The sequence below is a fragment of the Rhinoraja longicauda genome, chromosome 1, assembly GCF_053455715.1.
Source record: "Rhinoraja longicauda isolate Sanriku21f chromosome 1, sRhiLon1.1, whole genome shotgun sequence".
Classification (NCBI taxonomy): Eukaryota; Metazoa; Chordata; class Chondrichthyes; order Rajiformes; family Arhynchobatidae; genus Rhinoraja; species Rhinoraja longicauda.
The window spans coordinates 127865923-127887939 of record NC_135953.1 but is presented as its reverse complement, the minus strand read 5'-3'; the positions used below and the strand labels follow the sequence as shown (position 1 = coordinate 127887939).

At 40.0% G+C, this 22017-nt stretch overlaps 1 protein-coding gene across 5 annotated transcripts in view; it reads right to left on the bottom strand.

Moving 5' to 3' along the window:
* Positions 1-1195: 1195 nt before the first annotated feature.
* larp7 (La ribonucleoprotein 7, transcriptional regulator) overlaps positions 1196-22017 on the bottom strand; it is a 39689-nt gene continuing 18867 nt past the window's right edge. For all 5 annotated transcript variants that reach the window (XM_078406432.1, XM_078406447.1, XM_078406458.1 and 2 more), the window contains 5 exons: positions 21294-21448; positions 10547-10671; positions 7375-7537; positions 3842-3933; positions 1196-3025 (listed from right to left, as the gene is read on the bottom strand). In XM_078406432.1, the coding sequence (XP_078262558.1) occupies positions 2945-3025; positions 3842-3933; positions 7375-7537; positions 10547-10671; positions 21294-21448 (616 nt within the window). In that variant the 3' untranslated portion in view covers positions 1196-2944. The remainder of the gene's footprint in view (positions 3026-3841; positions 3934-7374; positions 7538-10546; positions 10672-21293; positions 21449-22017) is intronic.

The window sequence follows — 22017 nt, the reverse complement described above, 5'->3', positions numbered from 1 at the left end:
AAATTTTACAGCTGTTTTAAAACAACCGCTGAAGTTTATTTCTGCAATTACCAAGGATGGTCAAACGCATATGTTTTAATATTTAATGAATTGGATGTATAACAGCAATCACAGTATATTGTTCTTCCATTTTATATTTTGACTCCACAAGTCATTTTGCCTGAAGTTTAAATCTAGGAATTTGATGTGGGAGGTGCGAAAGAGGAAGTTGCTGTTAACTGTGAAAAAAAACAAGGTACAAAACACATTGAACATTTGCCTGTGGAATTGCATGAATGACATTCCAATTAACTATCTTCTGAAAGTAGATTAGTCACTGAAGTGCTAGTATTCCTCATTCGTCAAGACGAGTGGAACTCATGCTGTGGCTCAATCCTGCATTTTAAAAGTTCCTCGCCCCATGCTGAGACAAAACTTGCATATTAAAACCCCACAGGGAAGGCAGACGTGCCTGCCTGCCATTCTCTCTTAAAATAGTCATATCAGAATCCTCCACCTCAGGTGGCCTTGGGCATCTCTCCCTGCTGCTTCCTTTTCTGGCACATCTATATCCAGCGAGTGTATTTTCATTGTGCCCCTGGCCCGAGGCATTTGGAGCTCATCCTACTTACGTTTTTGGATGGTTGTAGCGGCATGCTCTGTTACATCAGACGCATAAGGCAGCACAACAGCTACTACACTTCAGGCAGGGAGAATGTCTTGGAAAAGGAAATACAGCTTTTGTTACCTATACCAACTCCTGCAGAGAGACATGCAGGAGACATTAATCTTATTTATCCTTGGAATATTACTACTGAGGTGACCCGTTGTCTTGTCAAATACATTTCATTGTACCGTTGACCCTGTGCCAACCTACATATGACAAATAAAAATTTATTATTATTATTACAAGCTCTCCTCTGCAGCACCTCAACTGTGTTCAGAATACACTATGTTCAACAACACACACAGCAATATTTTAGATATAGAAACAAAGAAATGCAGATAGACATAAAATGCTGGAGTAACTCAGCTGGGACAGGCAGCATCTCTGGATAGGAATGGGTGACATTTCGGGTTGAGAGTCTCGACCTGAAATGTCACCCATTCCTTCTCTCCAGAGATGCTGCCTGTGCCACTTAGCAGCATTTTGTGTCTAGCTTCGGTTTAAACCAGCATCAGTCCTCCCTACACAAAGAAATACAGATGCTGGTTTATACCAAAGATAGACACAAAATGCTGGAATATCTCAGCAAGTCAGGCAGCATCTCTGGAGAAAAATGATGGGTGACATTTTGGGTCTGAAGAAGGGTCCTGAACTGAAATGTCACCCATCCTTTTTCTCCAGTGGTGTGGCCTGGCCTGCTGAGTTACTCCAGCCCATTGGGTCTACCTTTGGAATATTTCAGGTGAAATTCCTGGTCTGGGATGACATAATGGTAGAGCCAAGATGTCGCATAGAAAAGATTATAATTTCAAAAACTTGAACATCATCTGGCACTTTTACAGGAAGTGTGGCTAGTGCAAATCATGATGTTATGAACCCCTTTCCACCCCTCTCCCCCCATGCTATAGCCTGTGAACTGCAAGCTAATACGTAAAAAGGATGACAATGGTGCATGAACCTGTACCCCAATAAACAGTCAATTGACTCCAGGAAAAGGAGGAGCAGAAATTACCTCAAAGACAGATCACATTGATATTCTGCAACTGCTTTAGGAAGCAAACCTGTTTCAGATACTGTAAAAACCACCCCCATTTACAGGGGACAAATTTCACAGCAGCTAAACAATGCTAAATATGTTTGTAGAAGCAATTGGCTGGTTAAGTCCTTCTTGATTGAACAGTGGACCAAGTTCACAAGTAACCCAAAAAGGCGTAACTGCCTCAAAAGCTTCTTTGCTTATATCTTTTTGACCACAGCACAAAAGGAGTAATGTTAGGAAAGAAAATTTTAATAGAATTATGTTTATGTTTACACAACCTTCAACAAAAGTGAAAAGTAAGCATCTCATGGACTTTGAAATATGTAAAGGTCAAAATGTTCCTCAGATATCAGGTCCCAAATTGAATTCATGTCATTACGCTGTTTCCTGCGAGTGTTTTTTTAACAATATGAGGTGGGGGATGTATGGTCAGCCAACGAGGACACCAATATGAACTAAAAGGTGCAACTTCAATTCTTGTATTCAACTCCAAGTCTTCAGTGTTCCCATTTTACAGCCAGTTTTCACGTGCGAGCCTCAAGAGTGAACATTGTTGAACTACAACCACGAAGATCACTCTGCAAATGCACAACTGTGCACGTGCATCTTCAAAAGCAGCTAGATGTTGCAAAAAATAGTGCCACCAAATCAATTCAGATAATGTACAAGCCGGGCCCTACGTTTGATTTCCTTATTTTTATCTTACAGAATACAGATGACTAAAGTAAAACAAAAAACAAAGCTTTCGGGTTTTCACATTTAGATCAATTATCCCTGCTCAACAAAATTATTTGTGATGAGTGTAGATCTTTTCCCACTCCACTCCCCAATCTGCAAATCACCCCACGCATTTTTCTTTGGAATGTTTAAACAAAAGAGGGGAAAAAATTGAAATGTTTTACTCTAAATCCTGTTATACAAAGTAAACTTCTGAAACTATTGAAACCATACAGCTAAAAAGATTATCTAACCATATCTCCTGGGTTAATCTACCTTAACAGCTTACATATGAGACAAGTAGTATGGAAGACGATTTGCAGTTTTCAAATTGTCATATTATAGCAACAATGAAAATACTGATTCAAATTTACCCAATCCATAAAAAGGTCAAACATTTCACTGCATTTCTTAAAAGTCCAACTGTGAACATCTTTCTAGTTATTGTAAACAGTATTAATACATAGTATAAAACTGGTTTAAAAAAATTCAAAGTAGCAAAAGTCCTTTCAAAAGAAAGAAGATATTTTGGTATGACGTTCTTAGTCCTCATCAGAAAAATGTATGTGCTTGCCAGATTTGTGCGTCTTGGCCACGATTATTTTTTCAGCCTTGACAATCAACTGTAATACAAAAGGGTTTAAGAACTTGTTAAATTTCTCAGCCTACTGTGTTTGTAGGGAAAGGAAGTAAATGAAAACAAAGTTCCACATTCATAAAAATGCCATGCCTTTTCTGAATATGTTTAACATACACAAATGAAGCCCCAGTGAAGTTGAGTCGATGGAGCCATGTGGCTGGGGCCTGGGTCGGCGCCATGGAGGCGTCCGGAGAGGACCTGGCAGCGATAGTGGAGAGGTCGGTGCGGCGGTCGATGGTGGCACCAACCGACAGACGAGGCCGGACCACGTGGAGTGAGGACGCCGCTGTCAAGAAAGGAACAAAGGAGAACCCGGTGTGGAGGGGACCGACCGGCCTGAGGGATGGGGGATGAACAATGGACACCTGACGTGGGGGGAATGCCGTGAGGGAAGGGGATGAACAATGGGGACATGACGTGAGGGGAATGCCGTGAGGGAGAGGGATGAACAATGGACAATGGGGACCTGACGTGGGGGGACTGGCGTGAGGGAGGGGGATGAACAATGGACAATGGGGACCTGACGTGGGGGGAATGCCGTGAGGGAGGGGGATGAACAATGGACAATGGGGACCTGACGTGGGGGGAATGCCGTGAGGGAGGGGGATGAACAATGGACAATGGGGACCTGACGTGGGGGGAATGCCGTGAGGGAGGGGGAGAACAAAAGAGGACTGATAATACTTGGTAACTTTGTCAGTGCCCTTATGTGGCGACTATTTACATACCTTGGGTATGCAAGCAAAGAATTTCACTGTGACTTGTCACGTGTGACAATAAAGTATTCATTCATTCATACCTTCTCGGTGCCTCGCTTTTTGTCCCGTGGTCGGTTTAATTTCGCTTGCCTATCCACTAAAATCTTCTGCCAGTAACGCTGCTCACCATCACCTTTTGGCAGAAAGAAAAGAAACATTTCAGAATTCATTCATGATGAAGAATCATCAACTTAAATTGCCTTTCTAAGTGGAGGTGCTTCTGACTTGTTAAGCATTTTCTGTTTGCATAAAATCTGAAAACCCTGTGGCACAGAAGGAGCCCAGTCAGGCCACTGTGACAATATCACCAAGAACTGTGTTGATATTTTTTGTGGGGGTTGTCTTCCTTGCACTTCCTGGTTCTCAGATTGTAACGCTTTCAAGTTTAGGATTCCTCATCCAAACATTCAATATTGGTTGAGAGTTCTTCACTATCACAACTCTTTGGATGAAAACAGAAATTTCAACTCCTCTCTAATCCTTCTAACCTTCTCCAATTAATTAAAATCTATATTTTACAGTCAAGGTTCTTGTTCTCTCCATCTACACCTCTCACAACTTTACACCCGCTAATTGAAATGGCAGCCTAATCAGACTTTTCTCAAGGGTCTCGACCCGAAACATCACCTATTCCTTCTCTCCAGAGGTGCTGACTGTCCCGCCGAGTTACTCCAGGTTTTTGTGTCTATTTTCTCATAACTATAACTCTCCAGTCATGGCAGTGTGCTCTGTAAATGTCCCTGCAAGCTCAATGGTGCCATCACATCCTCTCTGCAGTACGGTGACCAGAACGTACATAGAACTGCACCTGAACATATACTAGCTCACAAGCTCTCCATTCGTCCACCAAATCTGTCCCCTCCTGCTTCATAGTCAGAGAGCTAAACCGCACAGAAGCAGATTTCTCAGCCCAACCCCTACCTGCCAACCAAGTTGCTTAACCAAGCTTGTCCCACTTGCTTGTGCTTGGCCCTTATCCCTCTAAACTTTCCTATCCATGTACCTGTATGTGTCTCTTAAATGTCATAATTGTACCAACCTCTACCACATCCTCTGGCAATTCGTTCCTTGTACGCATTATCCTCTGTGTGAAAACTTTGTCACTTAGTTTCCTTTCCCCAGTGATAATCAGCACGAACATTTAAAGAAACAAATTATCTGACTAATTTGATTGGATGCTTTGAGGAGGTAACAAGGAGAGTCGATGAGAAGAGCACCTTTATGTCATCTGTGTAGATTTTAATAAGGTGTTTGACAAAGAAGTACATGACACATTAATCAGGAAAAGTCTCATGTTTGGGAATAAATATTGTTTCAGTGGTAGAAAGCTAAGAATTCAGTTTGCTGAGTGTTTTAGTGACTAGTGTGTTGTCCAGATTATGCTGGGCGTCATATACAAAAACTGGGGCAGCGGTAGAGTTGCTGCCTTACAGCGCCAGAGACCTGGGTTAGATCCTGACTACGGGTCTGTTTGTACAGAGCTTGCACGTTCTCCCTGTGACTGGGCAGGTTTTTTTCTGGGAGACAATAATAGACAATAATAATAATAATAATAGACAATAACAATAGGTGCAGGAGGAGGCCATTCGGCCCTTCGAGCCAGCACCGCCATTCAATGGGATCATGGCTGATCATTCTCAATCAGTACCCCGTTCCTGCCTTCTCCCCATACCCCCTGACTCCGTTATCCTTAAGAGCTCTATCCAGCTCTCTCTTGAGCTCTATCCAGCTCTGGTTTCCTCCCGCACTTCATAAACGCACAGCTTTATCATCTAATTGGCTAGGGTAAATTTACAAGTCGTTCCTACTCTGTAGGGTAATGCTAGTCAATGTGGACTCAGTGGGCGAAGGGCCTGTTTCTGCACCATCTCCAAAGTCTAAAAACTTATGCTATTTGTAATTTATATTACAAGTTGACCAGGATTCTGAAAGCCTGACTTATGGACATTCCATCCCTCTGCGCGGAATCGATGGGTCGAAGGGCCTGTTTCTGCGCAGTATCTCTAAACTAAAACTGGGACTATGATTAAATAGTTTGCTGATGGTACCAATATTCACAATACCTGTCACAGTGCAGTCGATAGTAAAGAAATAAATTTGAGGCTGCAGTGTAGTGATTAGGTACAAAATAATCCAGAGAAGTACAAGGTGCTGGATTTGGGTATTTTTAAAACTGTAGAGTAACAGAGACCTTGGAGTACGTAAGCAGATCCCTAAAATTATCAGTATAGGGAGATATGTCGGTAGTAGCATAAACATAAGCGAAAGAAGGTTGTGATAGATATGCATACTCGTTCTGAGGCAAGCACGAATTAAAGAGGGTTGCTTCTATGTCTGGTTTTGTGGGTTCTGAGATGGAACTGTACTCTTCCACAGAAAGGGACCCAAGGCACAGCTTTTTCACACAGTGGGTAGCATGCACATGGAACAAATTGCTAGAAGATGTGGGAGATAGGAACAATTGTGGAACATAGAGACAATGGTAGACACAAAAAGCTGGAGTAACTCAGCGGGTCAGGCAGAGAAAAGGTGACAAAGAAAGGTCTCGACCCGAAACGTTACCAATTCCTTTTCACCAGAGATGCTGTCTGACCCGCTGAGTTACTCCAGCTTTTTATGTATATCTTTAGTTTAAATCAGCATCTGTAGTTCCTTCCTTCACATAGGGACACTGTATTTGTTTACCCAAAGTCCAAACATGGTTTAATGCATTCATCTGGATGGGATTAATGTTGGGTATATGTCCCAACGAATACTGCAGCACAGTTATGTGGACACACGTCTGTCACTGAATGACACTAGATTATAGGGCTGATGGTGTTTCATGGGCACTAACTGACACTAATTGGCACGATGGACTGTAAAGTTCTTTGGACATCGGCTGTTGAGGTTCATGAACAGGGAAAAAATATGCCCAGCTGCCTGTCTTCTTTGTGGTAGGAGGGGGCAGGGGTGTATGCTTTCAGAAAGCAAAGTGTGAGCAGCCATTCAGTTTTTTTTTTAAATTCCCAGTTTTTTGAGATAAAAGAGCAATATTACTACTCCTACTTCAATGCTATACATCCCTTCAGACACCAATATCCAACAGCAGTCAACCAATATTGCTGGGGACACATAAGAAACTGCAGATGCTGGAATCATGAGCAAAACACAAAGTGTTGGCAGAACTCAGAGGTCATGGACAGAAGACAAATTACATTTTGGTCGGGACCCTTCTTCAGACAGATAGGAGGGGTGTGGGGATAAAGCTGGAAAAGAGAGGGAGGAGTGCAGCATGACCCGGTGAGTTCCTCCAGCACTTTGTGTTTTAATAATGTTGGGATTAAATAATTTAATTCAGCATTCTCCTTTTCTCTATCTGCTGCTCATCTCATTTAAGCGTCTTTGAGTGTTAGAAAAGCGCTATATAAATGTAATGTATTATTATTATTATTATCTCATTCCATGCATGCTTCTACCACCATTCACTATTTCATTAACATATCTTTGAAGCTGCAAAAATAGCCAACAGAACTTTTCCTGCATCATTTAAATATATGCATATAAACCTAGATTTGTATTTGTTGAAGCTGACCTGAGAGGAGTTCAAGTTTCCAGTTGTACTTTCTCTGTATTTCTCGATGTGCTTTCATGACAGTTTGGGCATCTGCAGGAATTTTAAACCGAGCATGTCCCTCAGTATCTCCATCAATCATATCCACATATAAAACATCCACAGATGACTCCATCAAAGCATCCTAAAAAAAAAAGTGCATTAGAGAGGAGTCAAGTGATTTCCAAAACCCAATATTAATTTCTGAACTCAAGGATAATTTGCTGTGGCATTCTTTTCCTGTCAGGTCCATTGCTTCTTTCACTTTTCTCCAGGTTATTCTTCAAAAACCATGGGGTTATTGCTTGAATATTCTAAATAAGCGGTCATGTTTCGTTTCTGAGACAGCTGTTAAGTCCAATCCTAATATCCTGTGGCTACTTGAGAGTAACATCCTTAGTTTTGTACATGATGGCTGTGATGCAAGATGTTGATTCTCAAATATCCACAAACATCAACTTCATAAAGGTTCTCCAGTCAATGCTGACATAAAAAAATAACAACCAATAATAGTGCAAAAAGACAAAACCAATATCCCAAGTCTATGTAGATTAGAGCTTCTCGAGGTTGTGTTTAATATGGTGGCTGTAGGGAAGAAACTGTTCCGGAACCTGCCTTTTTTGCAGCAACTCCTTTTCTTTAAAAAAGGTGATTATTTATTTATTTATTTTCCGGTCAATACAATACAACAGATTGACCATACAGTTGTGAAAGTTAAATAGTGTGAAATCATTGTATCAAAAAAACCCCAATAAAATCACACATGATATTCTCTGACCAAAAAAAAAGGTGTAGGCAGAAGCCAAAGCTTATTGTGCTTACCCTTAATACTCAACAAAATATGATTTTAAAAACACTACATCATAAGTCAGAAGCAGATAAACAAAACATAGAAAGAAACACAAATATAGTCAAGAACCATCATTTCTGTCATGTCAGTCATTTCTCAGTGCTGATCACATATTTTGTATCTTTCAAATATAATATTTTTGAACATTTCTTGAATTTACACATATTACTACATTCTTTTAATTCATTATTGCAACTATTCTATAAATTGACCCCTTTAACAGTCACACATCTATTTTTCACATTTGTTCTTGCCCTCATTTTTTCAAATATATAATTACCCCTGAGTGGATACCTGCTCTCCCTCACTGAAAACAAACCGTGGATACAGTCAGGAAGTGTTCTTTCTTTTGCTCTAAATATTATTTGTAGAGTTTTAAAGTCTACTAGGTCCATAGATTTTAGGCAATATGATTTCATAAATAATGGATTGGTTGGATCATTATAACCAGCCTTATTGACAATTCTTATAGCTCTTTTTTGCAATATAAAGATTGAATTAGTGCTAGTTTTGTAGGTGTTTCCCCACACTTCCACACAGTATGTAATATATGGAATAATGAGTGAGCAATATTACGTAAAGTGTGAATTTTGATTCAAGATGGCCTTAGTTTTGTGCAGTATTGCAATGGATTTTGACAGTTTTGATTTGATATTTTTTATGTGAGGTTTCCAACAGAGTTTATGATCTATTATCACTCCCAAGAATTTATTTTCATACACTTTCAATTTCTACATCATTAATCATAAGTGTTACCTCCGAATTTATTTTTCGATTTCCAAGCACAATAAATTTTGTTTTACTTAGATTAAATGACAATTTATTAGTCTCAAACCACTTCTTTAGGGTTTCCAATTCCCCTTTAACTGTGTCCAAAAGTTGCTTCATGTTTTTCCCTGAACAAAATAAATTTGAGTCATCCGCAAATATAACTAAATGTAACAATTTTGACACCTTACAAATATTATTTATATAGAGTATAAAGAGCTTTGGGCCCAGCACCGAGCCTTGCGGAACCCCACAGGTAACCTTCATAAGTTCTGAATCAAAATTATTTACTTGAACATATTGATTTCTGTTTTCAAGGTAGCTTCTTAACCAGGAGTATGTTACTCCTCTAATACCACATCCTGCAAATCCCTTCGATGGTGGGGAGGTCAGAATCCATGATGGATGGATCAGGCCATTTAGATTGAGATGAGGAAAATGCCTTCACTCAGGATGTTGAATATTTAGAATCCTCTATCCCATTGAGACACAGTTACTGAACTTATCCAAAGCAGAAATTGACAATGTCTGGATATTGAATCACAAGATATAGGATAGTGCAAGAAAATGGCACAAGGTAGATTAATCATGATACTGATAAACAAAAGAAACAATGTGTCAGAAAGAAAACTGCAGATGCTGGTTTAAATCGAAGGTAGACACAAATTGCTGGAGTAACTCAGCGGGTCAGGCAGCATCTCTGGAGAGAAGGAATGTGTGACGTTTCGGGTTAAGACCCTTCTTCAGACACAATTACTCCAGCATTTTGTGTCTACTAACAAAAGAAACAAGCTCAGTTAGCCAGATCTTAGCCTTGCACCCCAATCCTTGAGTTTATTTTCTTGTGTCTTACATTTACTTGAAATACATTTGATTGATTTGTCTTTTATAGGCAGATGGATAGAGTTAAGGTTTCCATGGGTTCCAACATTGAAACCATGGGCTAATTCCAGGTTAAATTTTCTACGACTCTTAAGGATGGTTAAACACTATTAAACACTGCAACCTCCAAATAAGATCTGAACGACATAGACTTGGAGCATTGTTTTTGTCTTTGCACTACTATTGTTTGTTTCGTTTTATATCAAAAATGTTTTGTTGTTTATTATGGTGTTTATGGAGTGTTATGTTTACATTTTTGTTATGCTGCGTAAGAATTAAGTAAGAATTTAATTGTCCATTTTGGGACACATGACAATAAAATACCCTTGACTCTTGGTTCAACTTGATACCTGAATAATTACTGTTACAAGTCATCAGCATGATGAGCAGAATGTATTCAGATTTTCTAGAGGGAATAATACAAGAGCACTTATGGCTGGAATGAATGTTTGCTTTGATTGAAAATCATACCGTTAATGTAGAGGGTAAAAATAAATCTGAAATGTATTCTTGTTTAGCAGCAGAAATATATTAAAATGCCAGGAAAGTCACGAGAAAAACAGCAGCTACAATTTTTTGTTCCAAATGATACAGGACAATAGGCTGACCCAAGAATTGGATCAAAGAAAGTCTACCTCCAGGGCATACATATACCTTGATCTGTTTCCTGCCCAGCAGGGGCTCAGTACTGGTGATCTTCACAATGACTCCACTCACAAACTGTGGCCCCAGGGTGTTAACCTTCGCAGAGGGATGGGTTCCTCCATCGTTAACCTTTGCTTTAGTAGAAAAGAACAATGTGGCCTTCATCAATAGCTTTGAAATTCAAAGATACTTAACACGAACACATTCAAAGAAACCTATCGTCCCACCCCCACCTTAACATCCCAAGCACGATTTCAAAGTCTTTTGTTTTGCAGAACTATTTGCATGCTAATACACTTACTCTTCCAGTTGATTAGACTCAAAGAATGCAAATTCTGCAAACTCTGAAGATTACCCTTGAATGGTCCCCAGAATCCCAAAGCCAGTTTTCAAGTTAAAAGCAGAGCCACATAACTCAAAGTTCTCAGGTTTGATCTTGGACAATGCTAAAATAGTTGTCCTCATAGATGCTGCAGGCATTGTGAGTGTGTAAGTGAGTGTGTCTGCTGGTGCACAACACAACACCGATGTGGTGAACACAATCCTACGTGCTTGATTCATGATTCCCATCTAGAAATATTTTGGTAATGGTTACATCTCAAAGTCATAGTGACATCTAACATGGAAACAGATACTTCAGACCACCAAGTCAACATAAATCAACAGTCATCCACATACAATAATCCAGCAAGAGTTCTATTTTGTATTCTCTCCATATTCTCATCAACTCCTCTGCAACCCACTCCCCCAATTTATACGTCTTATCTACGGACCACGGCCAATTTGTGATGGCCAATTAAACTACTAAACCTCACATCTTTGCTTTGTTGGAAGAAACCTACACAGTCACAGTCTGAAGAAGGGTCTCGTCCCGTAACATCACCCATTCCTTCTCTCCAGAGATGCTGCTTGTCCCGCTGAGTTACTCCAGCTTTTTGTCTTATCTTCGAGTCACAGGGAGGATGTGCAAACTCTACACAGACTGCACTTGAGGTTGGGATTGAAAGGATAAAACCCAGCTGTCTAGCGTTCTGAGGCAGCGATAACCCTATGCCGCCTGTGTGTCATACAGCATGGAAACAGGCCCTTCGGTCCAACATGCCCCATTTGCACTAAGTACTCCACTGTGCGTGTGTGTGTGTGTGTGTGTGTGTGTCTGGCTGGAGATGTACCTAAGATTGTTGCACTCTGCTTACTAAGACGGTCTTCAAAATATTCATCATTAAGGTTCAAAAGTGGCTTGCAGAGTCAAAAGCAGGCTGTGAATAGTCATATTTTGAGGAGATATATTGCAATTAGTCATTAACTTTTGGTTTTGGTTTTACTCAGAACTTAAGCACTAAAGCTACAAGACTTTATGCAGCAATCACCACCAGGCAAAGATATAACAAAAGGTTTGTCGGCCACTTGCATGAACCAACCAAACATGAATGTCAATAAGAGCATGTCAGAAAATCCCAATAACTGCTGAAAAGCTCATTGCAGTTAGTCACAGAGGGCAAGAAATCGGGCCCTTCAGCCCAACTTGTTCATGCCAGCCAAGATGTCTCCCTGAGCTAGTCCTATTTCCATGCATTTGGTCCATATTCCTCAAACCCTTTCCTATCCTCGTACCTGCCTGATGTTTTAAATATATTTTAATGTACCTGCCTCCGCAGCCTCCTCTAGTAGGTCACTCCATATACCTACCATCCTCTGTTTGGAAAACATGGCCCTCAGATCCCTTTTAAATCTTTCTCCTCTCACTTTAAATCTCTGCCCTTTTGTTTTGGACTTCCTGCCTTGGGAAAAGGACTGACCATTCACCCTATCTATGCTTCTCGTTACTTTATATATCTCTACACGATCACCATTCAACCTTCTATGCTCCAGGGATAAGAGTCCCAGCCTTTACTTATAACTCAACCCTTCAGTTCCAGTAGCATCATTGTGAATCTTTTCTGCAGCCTTTTCAGCTTAATGACATCCTTTCTATAGCTAGGCAACCAGAAATACACACTACATGGTCTTAAAAATGACCTGGACATTTGTGGCAGGTTGTCACAACTCCTATATTCAATGCCCTTACAGTTGAAAGCAAGTTTGCCAAAGGCCTACTTCACCACCGTATCCACCTGCGTCACCACTTTCAGGGAACTATATATAGTTGTACCTATACACTTGTTCAGTGGGGAAATTGGCTTCACTAGTGTCCAAATATACATTAGTAAAGTTCCCACATTGCTGGGCAAATTAGTTCACCTCATCTTGAGAGTAAATTATTTCCTTTCTGCAACTACTGTCCAGAGTTTTCACATTCTCTGGTTTTCTTCTCCCATTCCAAAGACGTGTAGGTTGGCAGGTCCATCTACACACCCTTGGGAGTGTAGGTGAGTTATAGAATCCGGGGGCAGTTTGTGAGATCATGAGGAGAAAAGGTTGCTGGGAAAACAAGTGAGGGAATGGGAATAACACTAACTTTGCTCTGTGTCACAAGAAGATATATGTTCATAGCATCCTGCGGAATGGGACTTACTAAAATATGTTCCAAATGTACCTGCTATATCTTGACCCTGCCACTATTTCTAATCAGCTCATGGTATTGAAGTCCTTGATGTTCATCTTGTGTTCAAACCCTCCACATGTGATGGGCATCAGAAGGAATGTCCAGCCCCCCTGACATCAGTATGAAGAATGGTCTCGACCCGAAACGTCACCCATTCCTTCTCTCCAGAGATGCTGCCTGACCCGCTGAGTTACTCCAGCATTTTGTGATACCTTCGATTTGTACCAGCATCTGCAGTTATTTTCCGATACAATAATACTAGGTAACCAGACCATAATTGTGCAATTATTCAACCAATCTATTCGCTGGCTGTTAATAAACCCCATCTTCCTCTCTCCAGATCACTAGCATGACCTGCTACCCTCACCGGGGCCCATCACATCTCTTGCCTGTCAGATCACTTTCTGTCACAAGCCCCAAACTATCCTGGCTGGCACACTTCCATTCATACATTGCAGAGCAGCCAAAGTCAAAGCTCCCAATGCTTGATCAGGCCCGTGCACTCTTGAAGGCTCCGGTACCCAGCCTCACAACCTAAACCAGCACCACAACTTCAAGGCAACACACTCTTCCCTCACTACTAACGTATCCAAGTAGAGTATTCCCCAACTGTACAATGGTGTGAAAGTTCAGTCAGCGAATATTGGCAAGAAAGGCACTTTTATTGTTTTAAAAATAATAATTAATGAGATTATGGACATTGCTAGTAATGCTGCAAATGAGAGTAATTGAGTCATACAGCATGGAGACAGCCACAACGCTCATATTAACAAAGATGCCCTATCTACACTAGTCCAACCTGCCCACATTTGGCTCCAAACCTTTCCCATTTGTACCTGTACAAATGTCTTTTAACTATTGTTATAGTACTTGCCTCCACTGTCATCTCTGACAGCTCATTCCATACTTTGTGTGAAAAATTATTGTTCATCTTTAATCGTCATTGCATTGAACGCTTACTGGAGAATTACCGAGTCAATCACATTGACATACTAGATCTGGCATCATATTCAGGCTATACGTTAAAAATGCAGATTTATTTCCTTACATAACATTGGCAAATTAGTTTAAAAAAAAACATATTTTGGCAGTATTTGTCCTGATTACTGATGGTAGGTTTTTAAATGCAAATTTACTTTTTAACATGAATTGACTCCAAATCATTAACGTGGATTCCTTGTTCAGGCAATGTTCCTGTTCAGTCAGGATTACACAATGCACCAGGAATTGAATCTGAATGACCATCAGGAGACAAATCAGAAAAAAGATTCCAACACTTAGTGACTGGTCTTGCTCTTTAGTTATTGAGACAGGCAGGCTTACTCAGTTATCAGTGGTGCCCTGGGATGTTGATGAGTTTGCAATGGTAAATTAACCCAGGAATTAAATAAGTTCTCAAATATTAATATGCAACTATCGTACATCCCCCAAAAAACAATCATTGCTTGCTAGATAACTGACAACTCGGAATCCAAACCATCACTTCTTGTAAGGGCCCAGAAGTTCCTCACAAACATCAGTAGGCACTGTTTCTGTTTGCTAAAGTCATCCTGAGCACAGCAGGAAGATATCACAGCAGGAGATATATTGCACCTTATGAAAAAACCTGGGTCCCACCATTTGGAGGTGCTTGCCTCTCTAAACCTAATTATGGCTGATATTAAGATCAGTACAGGATAGGGTGTTCAAATACAGGCTTCTAGTTAACATAACCACCAAGCAAATAACCTCCCATTGTGCACAACTGAACAATACACACAATTTTGTCTGACAAAAATCAAACCTTGATAAAAGAGTGCAAATGATACTGTGATCTCATGTTTAGCTTGAATCAAGATAAACTTCATCACCCGACACAAGATAGCTCATGTGAGTTAATTTAATTTACTGAGCAAATTTAGAATCTCTCCGATTTATGGCAGGAAATTCAAACACTGCTTAATTATGATGATTTGTGGTTTGCAGAGCATTCCATTTCAACATGTAAAAGAGTACTGAAGTTTAAAGCAACAGTTTGATATAATTAACAGAGATGTTGCTTTAAAATCGTTTAGATTGTGAAGGAGTGTAAAATGCAAAATGGGTAGCAATAGGGATATTAAACGAATGCTGGATATTAACTAAAACAGTCTTAAAGTCATAAAAAAAATTGAAAGTAGACCAAAAAGCATGAAATTGTCGATATTTTTCTGGACAACTCAGTTAAGGTCAAACAGGAAATGTGAACATTTTCCTATGTTTCTTTGATTTGGAGTTGGGAGGATATTCCATGCTTGATTTAACGCTTGCTTATATAATTCAAAACAAATAAAAATTATTCAGGGTAATATACTTGATTTTATAAAATGTAAAACTTAATTTATTTTCTTATATATTAAAAAAATCCCAGATCTCTTAACACAGTCAATTATTCCACGAGAACCAAAATGTGAAAGACAAGTCGGCTCTACTTCAAGGAGCCAAGTGGTTTCAGGAAGTTATTTAGCATGGACATCATTGCTGAGCCTTAATTTACCTTTATTTAAAATGCAATCCAAGTAAAGACCTTCCGGTTGCATTGATCATATCCTTTCCTTCATCCTATATCAAATGTATCACGTTAATTCCTCCCCAGTGAAAATCAGTTGCAATTAAAAGGAACATTAAAATTGTTATATTAACGATTTCCCAGTATTTACATCTGAGAAGTACCTTTTAAATTTGGTTGGTACATGTGACAATAATAAACCTAAACTGAAACCTAAACCCAGTATTCCAATGTTGTAATCACACAGCCAATTTGGGCTGCACAACTTCCTATAAATAGTGACACGTAATTATCAGTGCATCCATTTTGTTAAAAATGTTAATTAAAAGATAAAAATTTGCAGTGAAACCTTGGATAACTCCCTTGAACTTCTTCACAACATTCCCCCGGGAGCCCTAAAGGCCTTGGTTTCAAGTTTCATCTGAAAGATGGCCTCTCCTGGTGGAGCCTGTGACAGTATAACACTTGAGGGTTAGCCCAGATTTCTCTACTCACATGCCAGAAGTGCCACAGCAATTGAATGTTACCAAATGGGCCATACAACACAGCAAGCTAAATATGGACATATGGGCATTGCTCCTGTCATTCGCGTGTGCATGATATAAAATCATGAAGCGTATACATGAGGTGGATAATTTCAGTCCTTTTTTCCCTGGATAGGGGAATAAAAAACTAGAAGGCAGTTTTCAGATGAAAGGATAAAGATTTAAAAGGGGCAAATATTCACACACAGAGAATGGTGGTACATGGAATGTGCTGCCACATATCCACTGGTCTATGATTTACTTAGACAGCTAACAAAACAAAGGTTTTCACTGCATGTCGGTATGTGTGACAATAATAAACCAACATCTGATAATATCCAGAGGAAGCTGTCGAAGCAGTTACAATTACAATGCTTACAAGAAGTTTTGACAGATTAACGGATAGAAAATATTTAGAGGGATATGAGCCATTGCAGGTAAATCAGACTAGCTCAGATAGATGTCGATCAGCCTGGTCGTCCTGAGCCTGTTTCTGTGCTGTACAACTCTCTGACTCTATGATCTGGGAGAAGGTGATGCCATGCTTTTATGCATCAGTCATCATAAGTATTCATCTATGTTTTAGCCTCAATCAAACATCACACATAATCACCATAAGAAAATGAAATAATTAACACACAAAATCAGCAAGAAGGGCATAGATTCATCCATTCATTGATGTTAAGTAAAACCAAAACATATGATTGGTGTCGGAAGGAACTGCAGATGCTGGTTTAAACCGAAGTGAGATACAAAAAGCTAGAATAACTTAGCGGGACAGCTGGATAGATGGAATAGGTGACGTTTCGGGTCGAGACCCTTCTTCAGATTGGTGTATTATGTTGTGGTGGTTAAATCTGAATTTAATGAAATAATTTATATAAAAAATATATAGTTTACATTTAAAAAGGGCTCTCAAATCACGGTGGTTAATATGCACATTAAAGGCCCAATGAACAGCGATGAAACAAATGATTTAAAAAAAATCACTTTCTTATGATATTGGTTGGAAGATAAACATCAGCCAGGGTGCCACAGTTCCTCAAGTTACTATGGATCTTTCACACCCACCCAAGGGGCCCTCGGTTTGAAACCTCACTTAAAAACTAGTAATGTCAGCATAGTAACATTTGACAGTAGTGTATTCGATCAAGTCATTATCGTAGGCTGGAAAGGTGTGCTTGTATTGCACTTTAAACATTTCTAGTCTACTGGGTGTAAATGCTGTCCTTTCATTCTACCCCAAAATGCTCTCTCCCGCTCCCATTTGCTGCAGATCCTTCTAATATATCTTTTACATTCACTCGTCATTATGATATTTACACTTCTCTCGCCAGGCTTTCTTTTCACTATTTTACATTTTCAAAACTCTGAAGCATTTTGAGATATTATTACTCGAAGGACACTTAATCACTTATTGCATTTAGATTCAAGGAGCCATTCTCTGTGGAAATAGGTCATGTGGCTCATCACAAACAAGCTGGCGATCATATATATTGATCCCATTTCAATAGTGCGTTATTTTCGAAGTCTGTAGCCTGGTATACCATGGAATTTCAAGTCCTCATCTAAATGTAATTCTTAATATGTTTTCAGGCAACCTCCATGTTGCTAAGGCAGTGTCCTTTGGAATTCAGGAGCTTTGCCGTAATTATATGCCTCTGATAATAAACATTGCTAATGGGAAAGCTTTCCATCTACACCCCTCATAATTTTGTATGTTAATCAGAACCTTCTTTGGTATTCTCTGCTCAACCCAACCTATCTAGTCTCTCTGGGCAGCTAAAGAATGGATCGACTGGGCTTATATTCACTGGAATTTAGAAGGATGAGAAGGGATCTTTTAGAAACATTTAAAATTCTGAGGGGATTGGACAGGCTAGATGCAGGAAAAATGTTCCCGATGTTGGGGGAGTCCAGAACCAGGGGTTACAGTTTAAGAATAAGGGGTAGGCCATTTAGGACTGAGATGAGGAAAAACTTTTTCACCCAGAGAGTTGTGAATCTGTGGAATTCTCTGCCACAGAAGGCAATGGAGGCCAATTCATTGGATGTGTTCAAGCAAGAGTTAGATATAGTTCTTAGGGCTAATGGAATCAAGGGATATGGGGAGAAAGCAGGAACGGAGTACTGATTTTGATGATCAGCCGTGATCATATTGAATAGTGGTGCTGGCTCGAAGGGCCAAATGGCCTACTCCTGCAGCTATTTTCTATGTTTCTAACACATTCCATTCCATGCAACATAAGTCTTAGGAGCAAAAGTAGTCCATTCGGCCCATCAAGTCTACTCTGCCATTCAATCGTGGCTGATCTGTCTTTCCCTCTCAACCCCATTCTCCTGTCTTCTACCCTACCCGTGGCACCTGTACTAATCACAAATCTGTCAATCACTGGTTTAAAAATACCCAATGACTAGGCCTCTACAGGCTTTTGTGGCAATGAATTCCACAGAATCCATTGGGGAAAACAGGCCCTTCAGCTACACAGAATCAAGGGGGACAGTCAGACTGGTCGGAGAACTGGGAAGGGAGAAGGATGGAGAAAGAGGGAAAGCAAGGGTTACTTGAAGTTAGAGAAGTCATAGCGCTGGAGTGTAAGATGCCCAAGCAAAATTTGAGCTACTGTTCCTCCCTTAATCAGGGCAGAAAGGAGTCCTTGAGTAAAGAAGAGAAGTCTTATCAATCAGTGCCATGAAAATCCAAGCAGACAAGTCTCAGGTCTGACATTTCACAGTCACAAATATTATTACTTGTCTTAGCTGGTAGCTGGCATTTGTAGCTGCTCCTGCAAAAAGTCAATTGATTGTAGAAAAAGGTTCCTAAAAATCCAAGATGTCAGCAAGCATATGAACCATAAAATAGATTAACAAAGGAAGTTTCCAGAGATTTACCATTCTGAATGATTTAAACTTCTGCTTCTCATGAGTGAAGGCATGCATCTGTAAAATTGCTCTATAATCACCAATCCTATTAACACCTCTGATCTTGTCTGGAGAGATAATGGCAACTATTTTGCAATCTTCACACTTCTAAATTAGATCAAATTATGAAAAACACCAGTTAAATTGTTCCAGTTAAGGTTTAAATGCTTACATCTATTTACTTATAGTAAAGATTTACACAGTTTAAATATGTGTAAATGAAGATGTTCTTTGCTGCCAAAGCAAAAACTGTCCAGGTCATCTCCGAGTGATTTTTAAAAATTTCTCCAGATTTTGGTTAGGCAGTTAAATATTTGTTTTAGGCAGTTCTTTGGGATAGAGGATGGATTGCTTTCACATGGTTTTTGTGGGTTGTGAGATGCTTAATGAGGACAATGCAGTAAAGGTAGACATTCCAGAAGAAGGACTTTGATAAATTTGAGGCGTTTGTGAGAAGTTGTGATCAAGAAAACTTGAGATTTTTGTAATCCTATTCCAAGTGCTCTTTCTCCACCTCAAGCAGTCATAGAGTCATACAGTGTGGAAACAGACCCCACGGCTCAACTTGCCTGCACCGGCCAACATGTCCCAGCTACACTGCTCCCACCTGGCTGCGTTTGGCCCATATCCCTCCAAATCTGTCCTATCCATGTACCTGTCTAACTCTTTCTTAAACGTTGTGATAGTCCAAGCCTCAACTACCTCCTCTGGCAGCTTGTTCCATACACCCACCACAGAGGGAGGGAGGGAGGGGAGAAAGAGAGGGGAGAGAGGGAGGGAGGGAGAGAGAGGGGAAAGAGAGGGAGAGAGAAAGGGAGCAGCCCCCGCAAGTGCTGGCGTTCCTTCACCGGACCTCTGACACCCCCTCTGGTTCTGATTCTGGTTCTGTTTGATTACTCTGCAAACACCTCATAAGCGGTTATCTCGCTCCCTCCCCGTGCTCCTGCTCTCACCCGCTGCTCCCTCTACCCCGACTCTCTCCCCTTCCTCCACTCTCCCTCCCCTCTCTCTCTTTCTCTCTCCCCTCCCCTCTCCCTACCCCACCCCCTCACTACCTCTCTCTCTCTCTCTTCCCCAGTGGTGATCACTGCATTTTTTCTGTTTTATAAATAATTATATACCTACAGTATATATATATTCCAATATGTCAAGCTCTTTTAAAAAATTGGACATTATTTAATTTGTTGCCATATACTGTGATTACTGTGCAATATAATATAAACCTAATATATCATCATATCATATCATATATATACAGCCGGAAACAGGCCTTTTCGGCCCTCCAAGTCCGTGCCGCCCAGCGATCCCCGCACATTAACACTATCCTACACCCACTAGGGACAATTTTTACATTTACCCAGCCAATTAACCTACATACCTGTACGTCTTTGGAGACCTATGTAAACTAACCTAATCTAACCTAACCTAGTTTAACCTTTCCTAATCTAATCTAACGTAACCTAATATAAACTTTTTTGAATTCATTAAATTTATAAAACTCACACTTCTTTTTTTTTTCCTACGGCCCGCAAAAATGTGCCAAATATATAATGTGGCCCTCACGCTGAAAAGTCTGGAGGCCCCTGGTTTAAAGCAACCAACCAATCAGCAAGTAATATTTCTTGCAAAATACCCACCATTTATTTCCTTGCAACCCATTCTCCCTTACACGTCCATCAATTCCACACTGATCCTACTGTCATAGCAAGGACAATTTATAGTAGCCAACTAACCTACCGGACGGAATGTCTTTGAGATGCTTGAGAAAACTGCAGCACCCAAGTAAAAACCCACGAGATCAGATGGAGTGCATGCAAACTCCACAGACTGCACCCAAAGTCAGAATCAAACAGATCACCCAGAGCTGAGCAGCCCCAGTCTTTAACAAATCAATCCTGCAATCATTCTCGACCTCAGCAATCTCTCTATTTAGATAATACATTTAAAAAATATTTTTCTTTCCAAAATGGACTCTCAAAACTCTCGAATTATCCTCCATTATCTAGATCTTTGCCCACTCCCTAAAAATATCTATATCCCTTTGTTGCCTCCTTAATTTCCCTCCAATATTTACATCTCGGCATTCATACCCAAGGTTTGCATTCGGAAGTCAAAACACAATTCTATCCCTAAACCCCGTAAGAGCAAGGTGGAAGATTTTTCTAATCCATGGAATTCAAAGGGAAATCCTGACTTAAATCATTTCCTAATTTCTCCATTTTGGAATCAGAAACTGACCTTCGTCGTCTTTGCAATCCTCTTTGATTTTGTCAATCACCTCCATTGCCTCATTGCCATTTTTATGTTTGATTTCTAACATAGTTTTCTTCAAGTTGGACATGCTGGACTTCTGCAATGTTAAGTACTCCTGCTTCAAATCCATCCACTCTTTCCTGGTAAAACAATGAAATGGATGATCAACTTAAAAAATATTTTTCATGACATATTTTAAAAACATATTGAGTTTCCAAATATGTTCCCTTACATTTTCTCTCACAAATAGTTCCAAGCAGTAGAGGTGATGTCACTAACATATCACATTCTTTATTTACAAAGGAGGAAACATTTGTCACATTAAATTACTGAGTTCAGTGAGTGTCATCAATAATGCATAAAATGACAAAAATCTATGAAGGATCAATGGGCGAAAGGTACTGCGTGATACCATCCCAATTAAACTACTCTGTGGAAAAATATAAAAGGATCCAAAGCTATGCCGTGTGACTTAAAAGTAAACGACTGTACCACACATGGCTTGAAACATGGAGAAACAAGGAACTGCAGATGCTGGTTAACAAAAAGGGATACGATACAATATGATAAACTTTATTAATCTCCAGAGGGAAATTGGTGTGCCAACAGTCACAACACATAACAAGGTACACAAAACCTTGAAATTAAAAGTGAAAAAAAAACAGGACAAGCGACTGTTGACTGGCAGCCATGTGCACAGCGCCTAAAC